The sequence below is a fragment of the Danio aesculapii genome, chromosome 6 (assembly GCF_903798145.1).
Source record: "Danio aesculapii chromosome 6, fDanAes4.1, whole genome shotgun sequence".
Lineage (NCBI taxonomy): Eukaryota > Metazoa > Chordata > Actinopteri > Cypriniformes > Danionidae > Danio > Danio aesculapii.
In genome coordinates, this window is record NC_079440.1 from 57,958,127 (window position 1) to 57,971,391 (window position 13,265).

At 36.7% G+C, this 13,265-nt stretch overlaps 1 protein-coding gene across 1 annotated transcript; it reads left to right on the forward strand.

Moving 5' to 3' along the window:
- Nucleotides 1–1,232: 1,232 nt before the first annotated feature.
- ncoa5 (nuclear receptor coactivator 5) lies at nt 1,233–11,578 on the forward strand. Its single transcript, XM_056460617.1, is given in 18 exon segments — nt 1,233–1,374; nt 3,495–3,756; nt 3,935–4,042; nt 4,858–4,915; nt 5,910–6,122; nt 6,558–6,628; nt 6,631–6,672; nt 7,296–7,422; nt 7,507–7,706; nt 7,839–7,882; nt 7,884–7,997; nt 7,999–8,045; nt 8,647–8,696; nt 8,699–8,731; nt 10,906–10,944; nt 10,947–11,393; nt 11,396–11,439; nt 11,441–11,578. Coding segments are annotated over 17 exon segments (1,857 nt in total). The 5' UTR covers nt 1,233–1,374; nt 3,495–3,590; the 3' UTR covers nt 11,495–11,578.
- Nucleotides 11,579–13,265: the final 1,687 nt, after the last annotated feature.

Genomic DNA, 13,265 nt, shown 5'->3' on the forward strand with positions numbered 1-13,265 from the left:
TAGATAGATAGATAGATAGATAGATAGATAGATAGATAGATAGATAGACAGACAGTTAGATAGATAGATAGATAGATAGATAGATAGATAGATAGATAGATAGATAGATAGATAGATAGATAGATAGATAGATAGATAGATAGTTAGATAGATAGACAGACAGACAGATAGATAGATAGATAGATAGATAGATAGATAGATAGATAGATAGATAGATAGATAGATAGATAGATAGAATGTTATCTCAAAAACAGTTAACAACAAAAGAATACATCAATTTTGAAACTTAGAACTTTAGAAAAATATAGCAATGGTGTTACATAATGCACATTACTTGTATATTACACAAAAATGTAAAAGATATATAAATTAAATAAATAAAATAAAAAATAAGGGGTGGTGTGGTGGCACAGTGGGTAGCGCTGTCACCTCACAGCAAGAAGGTCACTGGTTTGAGCCTCGGCTGGGCCAGTTGGCATTTCTGTGTGGAGTTTGCATGTTCTTCCCGTGTTGGCATGGGTTTCCTCCGGGTGCTCCGGTTTCCCCCACAGTCCAGACACATGCGCTATAGGGGAATTGAATAAGCTAAATTGGCCATAGTATACAAGTGTGAATGCTGGAGCGTATGGGTCTTTCCCGGTGATGGGTTGTGGCTCGAAGGGCATCCGCTGCGTAAAACATATGCTGGATAAGTTGGCAGTTCATTCCGCTGTGGCGACCCCAGATTAATAAAGAGACCAAGTTGAAAGAAAATGAAGAAAAATAAAAAATAAGACAACAATTTATATATGGTTATACTTTTTTATATGCTCATTAAAGTAAACAGATAGATAAACAGACGGATGGATAGGAAGATGGATGGATGGATATTTTATATATAGATATTATAGCTATTTAACATAATGATTGAAATAGCCTTATGCTGTAGAATAAACTAAGAAATACACAATTTGTTCATAAAGAATTACCTCTGATTCCATATTCCCACATTGAAAAAAATACATGTTTGAGCTGTTCTTATCCGATGGATGTGATACTTTTGAGGGAAAATCGTCATTGTATATATTTAGAATTTTAATATATGGACGACTAGTTCGGTTGTCTTATTCTTAAAAAAAATTCTAAGCCTGTCAATAAGGAAATAAAACACTTTGTTTTAAAGAGAATGATGAGTACATCAACCGGGACTCCTCAACCCGTACTTTTATTTTGGAAAACAGCCCCGTCAACACTGTCTCTAAGCAACTCGCACTTCCGCACAGGATTACCGCACGGTTGCGGCTGTTTTGCAGCGGGACTTTCATCTCAATCTTTTCGCACAATCAAGACTCCGTAAGAAAATCACCGGATCCTTTCAAGCTTCCCATGGTGACGGTAAGGCTTTGCTTCCAACATCCGACAAAAATATTCTAATAAATGTTAAGTTCTGGATCTCAAACTGCAGCCATTGTTTTTGATGTAACGTTAGCGCTAAGCTAATTGTTAACCGGTCTATCAGTCGAATCTTAACGTGTTATTGTTTTGATTGTTTAAAAAAAAAAGCCGCAAAGCTCGTTTTGTAATTTAACAAGGATCAAAATCTTTCATCTCGGGGAAAAACCATATACGAGTGAATTCAGAGCGACGGAGCATCTGCTGCGCTGATTTCTGGAGCAACATGGCGTCTGCTCGAGTCGTGCACTAGCCGAAATGTGCGCCTTTAACCGCAATGCATTCAATAGGCAGAATATTCACCAAACAGTCTGCATCATTTTCATGAGAATATGCGGCTTCTGTCGTCTGCAGGTGGATTTTCGTGGTGTTTTACACGGTTTGATTTCGCGTGACGTCACACACGGTTACAAAATGGCTGACGAGAATTTGCCCTGTCCGCTTTCACTCTTTGGCCTGCTTTTTTAACTCTACCTTTTGGATAGTAAAAAGGAGAGGCACAATAATGATTGAATGGCAGTGTATTAATGTACTAAATATCGAAAAATATTTGCATTAGCAGTTAACTGTCTTGGTTGTACGACTGAAATAGGTATTATATTTTGTATTGTACGATATATCACTATAAACATTCAGAAAAATAACAACATTGGTTATTTGAGAGCAAAAGTTATATTTTTTAACATTTATTTTTTTACAATTGGACTCAACATATAGAAATACTATTGCAGATTTGTTTAGTAAAAATATGTAATCCACCTCCTGCCTTAATCTCTGTTAATAGAATATTTTGTTATGTAATTTAGACTATGATATAGAGCATTTGGTAATGTCATTGGCCCATGAACATTTCCTGCTTATCAAACTATTTAATAACTGTAACGAGGCAATTTAATCACAATTTAATGATAAAACGGCTGTCGTAACATTATCAATGTGTGGCTCTTTTTGGATTTTCAGAAGCTATAAAAATTAAAAATGTAAAACAGGAAATACGCTGAGACCATTGTTTTTGTTCACATCCCTCAAAATGGTCTATATTTCTAAAATGGCATCTTACTCTATTTATTTAGAATATTTTATATGCTTTTGATAGTCATACATTAATAAAAACATACTCTCCTTGCTGTAGAAGTATTTAAATTGGAACAACATTCATCGGGTAAAATAGCTTTAAAAACTCAGGGTCTAATGACATTTGGTAGCTTATCAAAATGTCAGATATAAGAAAAAGACAATGCAGACTACAAAGACTACAGCGTTTGTCTTTGGTGATGAAAACATGCACAATTTCCGTCAGGTGCAAGTTGCATTGCTAAAATGGAAAATAGACTTCAAGTCGGTGCTTTATTGTTGAGCGAAAAGTCGTCAGGTCGTGACTGCCAACATTTTTACTGACTGAATTCTGTTCAAGCGTCACCTCTATATTTTGGATATCTGATTTTTACATTTGGACATCCTGCAATAAACACTTGGGGAGCATTTTAAGTTTATCCCCATTAACGTTGGGGACTCTTTCAGGTCTGTCTGGTTGGTGTTTCCTTCAGCGAAAGGTCTCGTGTTTTCCGTTTCGTGATTTGTGGTCGGTTCATCCAACAGGTTTTCCCTTTCGTCTTCATCAAGAATCAATCCTTCTTCAAATGTTTGAATAAATGCACAATCTAATGAGAATGTTCCTGAAAATCCCTAGGCCTCCTTCAATCAAGTGCTTTAAGCATAAAACATTTTATTTGGTGTGAATGACCATAGTTTTCTTGATCAGGCAGCAAAACACGGCATGTAAATCAACTTTGAACTGAATATGTTGTGAATCTTCTCAAGAGTGTCTTTAAAGTCAACATGAAACTGCGTAGATCCTTTTTTCATATTATAAAATAAAAATAGATAACAGTAAATCAATTGAATCAGTATTCTTTCGCACTTGCAATTGCTATTTATTTAGATGGTAAATGTTGATGTCATGTTGACTTGTAAAGACTTCTGCAGTGTTTTCTTATTTTGTCCAGACATTTTACCTTTGGAATCTCTCTTTCCTTACATGTCGATGCATCGTCAATTTCAAGACCTTGGGGGAAATATAGCTAAACAAATAGTCTTGTATCTAAAATCAACTGCAAGCGTTCCTTGAAAGCGGGCCTTGACCTAAATCTCGTAGAGCCATGTCGCACAGAAGAAGTCGGAGTGCTACACCACCACCTTCGTACGTCACCAACAGCAATGAACCTCGCGACCTGGAGCGAAGGATTTTTGTTGGAAATTTGCCTACGGCACACATGGCGAAGAAGGACATGGAGGATCTTTTCAGGCCATATGGGAAAATCCAGGGTTAGTAGCGAATAAATTTAAAGACTTCGAAAAATTATGTGTGTTTTATCCACAGTTCTTTAATCTCGAGATCTTAATAGCGTTTTGGAGAAAGATAAGGAAGCTTAGGCCAAAAATCCACCAATAAAACGCTTTTTTTTTTTGCGTTAAAACGAAAATGATTGTTCCCTTTTTCAGCTTTTGTCCCTGTTTCGTGGGTATGGATTTGTGCAGTTTGAACGATTGGAGGATGCAGAGGCCGCTAAAGCCGGACATAACGGTCGAGTTTATAGAGGTTATAAACTAGGTAAGGTCTGATTTAGTATTTAAACGCAGGAGCTATTAGATTTGACGAAAAAAAACAAGTCCTTGTATGTAATTTTACTGTAATTCCACTGTCGTGAATTTAATAAAGCAAAGCATTTAAACTTCATCTACTAAGAAACTGTGTCTAAAGATTTTTTTTTATGTAAAGGTATATGCTAAATAAAACCAGTTGCCACTTATCAAATAAGTTACATTTTAATGTCTTCTGATGTACATGCATACATTTTATTCCCCTTCATTTAACTGGTCTTGTTCATTACTGGGGAATTAAAATTGCACAACAATGTTGTGCCATTTTTTGAATTGGTAATGCATTCAATTGGTGCTTTTTCAGTGGCTTCTTATAACTATTTGTGTAAAGTGGCAGTTCTTATTGGTGGTTTAGATTAGTTAGGTATTTAGTAAGCGTTTATAGTAGGGAACAATCTAACCCTGATGTACAAAAGCACAAGTTCACAAGATCCTGCACTGCATTTTAGGGGGAGGGGGGTATTTAGAATCTTTCAAACATTAAATAAAAAACCTTGAATAATTTCAATTGTTGTAATTTACTGTTTGTTTGTGTTAATGTAACATTTTTGTTTTTGCCATAATGATACATGGCAATAAAACAATAAATAAGTACAATGACTACTTTACAAATTGTAGTATTTACTTTTAAACTATTATTGAAATGCTTATAATTTAACCAGGATGCAGAACAAAGTGTTTCTGTTTTGTTAATCAAACATTCGTTTGGCTCTGAAATATTTCCGTCATCTGTCATGTTGAACGTTTGGATTGGTTTATTTTCAGATGTAAATATGGCAGCTGAGAGACGACAGAATAAATCCAGATCAAGTCCTCCACGCAGGTAATGTATCGCTGGGATCTTTTTGCTACTGAAGACGACGTCTATCGAGAATTTTGGTAACCGTTTTTTCCCTCCACACCGGAATTCACCAAAATCGCGAAATCATTGTCGGGTGCGCAAAATCGGTTCAGTTTACATTTCCCGTGGCTTTCTCGCTTTTTTAGTTTCAGTTTTTTTTTTTTTCCTTCCAATTTTCCTTTTAGTTGTATCAGACTTAACTGAAATAAAGTTGAAGGGTAATTTGAGTGCATTTCCCTTGGTGTGTTTCTTGTCTAAACGGTGTGTAATTCATTCTGTTCACTTACTATGCACGGTTTTCAAAATCGTCAACTGACAGTTGCAGGTTCTCGGACACTCCAATTATCACTTCCTAAAACATAAAAAAAAATTCATGTACCTGAATGGGATGTAAAGAACTAAACAGTTATTTAAACAGTTTCAGTTGTTCACTTAATTGTTGGATTTCTAAATTAGTTTTTGGAGGTTGCCAGGTTGGTGTGTATCTTTCCAGTCACCACCTTGTCTGTTCATCACCTCTGTTTTTAAAACCATTATTTTAGCTAATCATTTTGCTGACATGGATCGGAGTGGAAGCACATAAAAAAAAGTGCTGTTTGACTTTGTTAAAATGCATTCTATTTAGCAAAAATGTAAATAAAAACTGTATGACTCGTGGAAACTCAGTGGAACTAAAGATCACTAATGATTATCACGAACAGATAAGGTTCGAATTTTAATTTAATTTCTGAAAGGGTTCTATTTAGAATTTGCGACGGATCGTTAATAAAAAAAAAATGACGTGAATTTTGTGACGAGCACCACTTATGCTTGTACGGTACAACAAAACAAAATGTTCATTCTGTTTTTTACCATTTTATTTAAATCTTGTAACCATTTTTAAGCGCTTAAGTTAAATTTTGTAACCTTAATGGAGATTAGTTTTGGGGAAACGTGTTTAGTTGTCATGTTGATTGAGTGTATTCATTCTGTTCAGGCCATCCAGCTCTTATGGGGAGAGTCGCGAGCCCCGTCCTCGCTCTCGGTCCCCCGTGCACGGACGAGATTCTCGATACCACCGTGAAAGTCGAGAGATGAGGGCCAACAGCCGTGAACCACGTCCCGCTTCGACACGTGAACATGAGGATAGACCCCCGGCTGAAGAACGATACAGGGGGTCCGAGAGCAGGGAGAAGGAGCCTTCTTTAAGGTGCACAAACAGGATATTTAAAGGCGTCATGAACTGAGAAACAAAAATTTCCTTGATCTTTTTACATATAAGAGGTTGTAATACTACTAAAAACATCCAAAACATTTCAGAACTGAAAACTATGTGATTCCTCTAAAAACAGCTTGCATTAAAAGGCAGTCTGAGGAAACCACAGGTTCTGGAACATTCGACTTGGAGCAGTGGCCATTAACTAAAAGTCTACATCCACTATGTCCTTTCAAACAGTGCGTTCTGACAAACAGGACAAAAAAAAGCCAATTACTTTAAAACTAAATTATGATGTTTTTATTTTAAAAATCTCAGTAGAGAAGAGTGCTAAAAAGAAGATAGTTCATGAACCCTTAAAGATTGATTTGGTAATTTTGTTCTTAAATTTCAGTCGTTTTTCAGTGTAAATGTACTGTGTTTCCACAGAGAGGAAAGTTATGATCGTTACTATCGTGGCGAGTACGATTATTATCGGAAGAAAGATGAGGCGTACTCTGACGCTACAGAGACCCCTGGAATGGCAGAAGAGAGCAGAGGGTGGGTTTCTAACAGTTTTACTAACATTTTGTATTTTTAAAATAGTTTGCCTTGTTGCCATGAAGAAAATTAAGGTTTTTATGAGAAATAAATGTTTACACAGAGTAAAGATTTTCATTTTGCTACATAAGTTTAATGAAAATATGGTGCAGCAAATGTTACTCTTGACTAGTTTTTTGTGTTCAGATAATTGACAAAAATAACAAGACATAGAGATCTTTGTGCAGGTACCTAAGCTGGTTAGGTTAGCTATTAAGGTATTTATAGAATGATTGGTTTTAAACAACTGATTCTTTTAGAAATTTAGCGACTGTTTGAATGAAGCGAAAAATTTAGCAAAAGTGACTTCATTAATGGATGACTGATATGATATGACAGGGCTTCACAAACTCTGTAATGGAGGGCCGGTGTCATGCAGATTTTGGCTCCAACTTCCCTCAACACACATACATGGATGTTTCTAGAAAACCTAGTAAGAGCTTGATTAGCTAGCCCAGGTGTGTCTGATTGGGGTTGGAACTAAACTTTTCAGGACACCGGCCCTCCAGGATAGAGTTTGAGAACCCCTGTGAGATAATATGATTAAATTCAAGGCTTGCTAAGTGTTTGTTTCTGCATTGACAGAAGAGCGCATGCGTCCTGAAGAGCGGCGCAGGAACGAACTCTATCGGCAATATTATGAAGAGCTGCAGAAGCGATATGATCTTGACAGACCAGTGGACTGCTCTGTCATAGTAGTCAACAAGCTGCAAAAGTAAGCCTTGAACACTCAATTAAACATCTTAAACTAGGTTTATTGGTCATTTTACTGGAGTAAACGTTTTGTGTGTGCGTGCAGGGAATATGCTGAAACGGTGGGCAGGAAAGTTCGGGATCTGGGTATGGTGGTGGATCTAATCTTCCTGAATACTGAAGTGTCTTTAACTCAAGCTCTGGAGGACGTAAGCCGAGCTCGTACACCCTTTGCCATCATTATTACCCAGCAGCACCAAGTTCATCGTTCCTGTACAGTCAATATCCTCTTTGGGACACCACAAGGTATGTGTTCCTCCATTCCTTTTAAAAATGTAAAAATCAGATGCAACTAAATACTATGGCTATTAAAACCAATATAAAACAGGCAATAAGTAATCATATAGATAAGCATGTGATCTTTTTCTGTTGTTGCAGAGCACAGGAACATGCCCATTCAGGACGCCATGGTTCTGGTGGCGGCACAACTTTGAAACCTTTAAAGTTGAGCACCGCGCTAAAGAAAGGGACGAAACTTGCTAGGAAGGCGGCAAGATGGCTGATGACGTGTTAATGAGGGAACATGACAGAGAGGGTTCATCCCGTTTCTGTCCTCACTGCAGTTACGCTGCTGTCCGAGGGCAGGTACGTCAAAAACAGTAGCGTCTAATGGTTTATTTATATATATATATATATATATATATATATACACACACGCATGACTTTTGGTTAATGCATCTTTTAAAAATGCAAATATTTAGAATAGATTGACGTTTTAGGTAGTCAGTTTAGTAGTTTTTGTTTGTTCTGTAAAGTTTAGCTAATTTAACATTTACTAAAATGAACAATAATTGTACAGATTTTATTAATCAAAGTTTAAAAATTAAAAAAAAATAATAATTTTTCCTTTTTTTTTTTTTTTTTTTTTTTTACTGATATTTACTAATGCATTATTAAAATCCAACACTGTGCTTGTTAGTTACTTCAACTTGGATGAATTCTGTAATAAATGTATTGTTCATGTTTGTTCATGTTACTAGATACATTAATTTTAATGAACTGTACCTTATCGTGATTTTGTATTTGTCTAATAACTAAAACAAAACATTAATTTGTCATTTAGTTGACAATATTTCAGTTGTCAATTTTCTTTATTTAATGGCATATTGCTTTTTTGCTGTGTAATTGGGAGTCAGGGCTGTTTAACTGGTTAAGTTGGATTGACAAATATCTTTGCACCTCTCAGGTTTATGACTCCAGAAGAGCTGGCCAGGCTAATCGAATATCTCCGAGATAAAGTGATCGTCTTGTCAGAAGCACTACTGACACAGGTAACTTCTATTAGTGTATTTAAAGGGCTAGTTCACTGAAAAAATGAAAATTCTGTTAATTACCCTCAAAATAAAAATTCTGTTAATTACCCTCAAAATGAAAATTCTGTTAATTACCCTCAAAATAAAAATTCTGTTAATTACCCTCAAATGAAAATTGTTAATTACCCTCAAATAAAAATTCTGTTAATTACCCTCATGTTGTTCCAATCCTCTGAGAACTTGGTTCACCTTCAGAACACAATTGAACATTTTAGAATTTCTCTCTTTCTCCACAGAAGTGTCCCGAGATAGCTCAAAGACCAGAAAAGGAAAAAAAAACAGTTAAAACATTACATGTGACTTTAGTGGTTTTACTGTAATCATATAAGCTCAAACACTTGTGCATAAAAATATATTTTTTAAAGGAAATATGTTAACATAGGTTTGTTTTCACTTAGATCTTCTGTTCCACATCAGATAGGGTGTGCGTTTTACTATGGGCAGCACCATGAAGCTGTTTTTCAAGTGTTTCTTGAGCTATGTATGATTACAGTTGAACCTCTGAAGTCACATGTAAAGTTTTGACTGTTTTTGCCTGAGCATCTCTGGATGCTTGCTGTCTATAGAGGATGAGAGTGCTCTAGAGTTTCATCTAATATCTTGATCTGTGTTTTGAAGATGATACGAAGGTCTCATTGGATTGAACAAACATAAAGGTGAGAAATTAAAGGCAGAGTTCACCCCAAAAAATCATCATTTACTCTCGCTTCTTTCAATGCTGTTTGAGTTGATAAGCTGAAAAGATGATATTTTGAAGATGCTGGTTGATTGTACCCATTGACTTCCATAGTAGGAAAAACAAATACTATAGAAGTCCATAGTTACAGGTTTTCCATCTTTTTTTTTAATAATCTTCTTTTGTGATCAACAGCATAACGAAACTAAAAGTTTTTGAACCACTTGAGGGCGAGTAAAAAGTGTTGGTTTTTTCACTTTTGAGTGAACTGTTCCTTTTAATAACAGACTTCTCATTTCTGAGGGAACTGATCTATTAAAGGTCTGGTAAAATGTTTTTTTAGGTGTTAGTTTTAATGATGTCTATAAGCTAATGTGCTCCAAAAAACATTTCACGTTTAGAAGATATGAAACTGATCTAAACGTGTAATGCTGTGTTCATACCAGACACGGAAGAAGCTTCAAGCTCGAGTGATTTACATGTTATGTCAATGCAAAGATAAGAATAGACATCCTATGGTGCGATTCGCGCAAATGAAGCGGCGTGAGTTGAGTGTTTTTGCACGATTGACCACATGTTTTTGCGCGAATTGCTCAAGTTTGAAAATCTGAAACTTAGCGGAACATAGCGGCTGTTGTTGGTGTCCCGGGGGAAATCCTACTGTCGACACGACAACAGTTCAAACTGGGCTCAGCTCAGTCAGAAGCACCGCTGAATGCTTCCATCATCCAGGTTACGTTTCTGGAGGAGTTTATAAACTCCTAGAGCTGGGTGCACCTACTGAAAGGATCTAGTGGACTCAGACACGGCTCCAAATGAATCGACACTGTTTTTCAGCCTTCACAAAGCACATAAACACAGCTAATCTCTCAATAAAATCATGTTAGCCCATTTAGCAACAAAGCTAGAGTCACCGGGCAGACAGAAGTCCTGCCCATCACGCAATTCAGCATCTGTTGTGAAGTGAATTTGACGCATGAATGAAGCGAGTAAACTCAAAATGTTCACGCATCTTTTTACGTGCGAATAACACGATTTATCTAGTGAACACGTCTGTGAACGCAGCATAAAGCTTGCAGTTTGTTACTTCCAGCCTAAATGGATCAATTTTTTTCATGTCACCTCATACTTCAGTTTCTCATCGAGTCTTCTGACCAATCAAATGCTCTGTACTATCTGACATGCCCTGCTCCATTCAAGACGCTTTTTCATTTGATGCGCTTGAGTTCAACCACTCTAATTGGCAGAGCTGTGATAAAACAAACAGCCATTGGCTTTGTTTAAAAAAAGAGAGGAGCTACTCTGTCCCGCCCCCTTTTTTTATTGTTTTTTAGTTGAGATTACATAATTTGTTGAATAAAAACTGCACATATCAAAGCACTTCATGGGTCGTTTAAACTAAAAACATTTTACACAGCTATCATGTCTTACCTTACACTTTATGCTCTCTCTCCAGGATCCCACCCTCCGTCTGTGACCCACGAGCCCTCTCAGCCACGCAGGCTATTTCGGTTCCAGCTCAGCCCACGTACTCCACCCTGAGCCTCCAGACCAGCCATCTGACTCCTGCGTCAGCTCCTGCTCAAACCAACCAGCAGGAGCTCCAGGCTAAAATCCTCAGCATCTTCAACAGCGGCAGCGGCTCATCTGTGACCTCCAGTCCCGCTCCAGCAGCCCAAACGCAGGGTTACCCACCCAGCCTCTTAGCCCAGGCCACCAGCCTTCAGTCAGCTGTCTCCGCCTTGCCCAAAGTTGCCACCGTCCAGCCACAGAGCAGCATTAGCCCTCGGCCTACGCTCAGGCCTCCAGTCGCCCGTATGGCTGCTCCTGCAGGAGCAGCTAGACCAGCAGTCACCGCCGGCACCGGCATCAATTTCGACAACCCCAGTGTGCAGAAAGCATTGGATACGCTGATTCAGAGTGGCCCAATTAACCAGCTGGTAAACATGGCTCTGTGGGTCAAGGCTTGCGGTCCGCACAGGGAATGGCCCCAGAGCGTCGATCCCAGTTCACAGTCCATTTCCCATTATTCCCGTCATTACTGAAATGAATGAGGAATCCATAAGGTTGAATGATAAGTTATTTTTCGTTCTTGTTCCGTTTGTGATTAAAAACAACCTCAAAACGCATTTGTGAGTTTGTGTTTTACGGTTTATTTAGATTTTTAACACCTCTGTGTTTTAAGATGGCGGAGCATGATTGTGCAACCTAGTTGTGAAACGTTTCTGGTTGTTTATATGGGAAGTTGTGGATTGTATATATACCTGCCCGACTCTGATTTAATAAATTCATTTTAGATACTGGAGTTTGTTGGCATTTGTATCTAAAATATACTGTTTTGTTGTGTCCTGACTATAAAGGATAAAATGCACACCTTAGTCGAATAGTTCACTCAAAAATGAAAAGGGTTCTTCTGCAGGGCCTTAGAAAGTCTTAAATCTCAAAATACAAATTTTAGGCCTCAAAAAGTCTTAAATATCCTGAAATATTTGTTATTCTTAAATCTTTTTTAACGGGTCTTAATTTTCCTTTGTTCATGTATTGCTACCAAATCTGGCCAAAACCCATACAATCACCCACAATCATCTCAACTTTAAACTTTTTTATTTTAAAAGGTCATTTTTAACTCTGTTTATCATAATGGTTTAATTATTTTCCTTACAGTAACATTTGTTTAAAGGTTGTCCATGTATTTACTGCTGAGGACACCAACCTGGACGGATTGTAGTGCATAGATTTAGTTTATTATAGTTTTTAAAACATTTGTTCATTTTTTTAATTATTTTAAAAAAGGTTTATGTTGGAAAAAAAGTGTATGGATACAAGTAGAGCTTGCTTGTTTTTAACAATATTTTAAATATTTAGCTAAGAAATAAAATCTAAAATATTAGTATTTTTTATTATTAATGTATTGTATTGTTAAATTTATTAAATTATACTTTTTTTTTTTTTTGATAGGGGCAAATAAAAATCTTTTCCATCTGGCCATTTGAAAAATTCCTTAGCCTTTAGCCCTTTATGGGTCTAAAATTATATTCATAACAGTCTTAAAAATGTCTTAAGTCTTAAATTTAACTCTGTGAAACCCTGTGTTTAACTCAAAAGTAGATATTTTGATGAATGTTGGTTGGCTGGAACTGTTTCTTAATTCCAAGAACGCAGAGAACGGTTCTTACCAAGTCACCTCAGAAGAACAAACTCAGGAGACCGCAAGAACAGGGAACGCGGCCTGTAAGAAATGATGGTCACATGACCTTCACAGTTTTAGCAGAAAATTATTTAAACATTACAGCATTCATACAACAATTTATTGTTTTTCCCCTTTTCACAATAAAAACTACGCATAAAGACCTTACAAATATACGTTGCACAATACAAATAAAACTAATTTTAATGCAAATTTCAGCAAATAAACTCCTAATGTTTTTATGCATTTATTAAGATTTTCATGTTAATGTTTAGGGACACTACTGCGACACTCTCTGAACTTTAATAATAAATCTATATAAAATGCTGCACTTCCCATCTCCTTAATTCTGCTGCAATGACTGGGACTTCTCAAGTGAGTTTTGCGCTCAAGTTTGCATTGATGCATCCTTCATATTGAGAAACAGCCATTGACTTCTATAGTTTATATTATTTCCTACTATGGAAGTCAATGGATGCTAGCCACCAGCATTCTTCAAAATATCTTGTTTTGTGTTCAACCACGTGAAGTTCAGTAAACTAATCAAAATTTTTGGGTGAACTCCAATCATTCATTTTCTTTTCAGCTTAGTCCCTTTATTAATCCGAAGTCGCAACAGCGGAATGAAC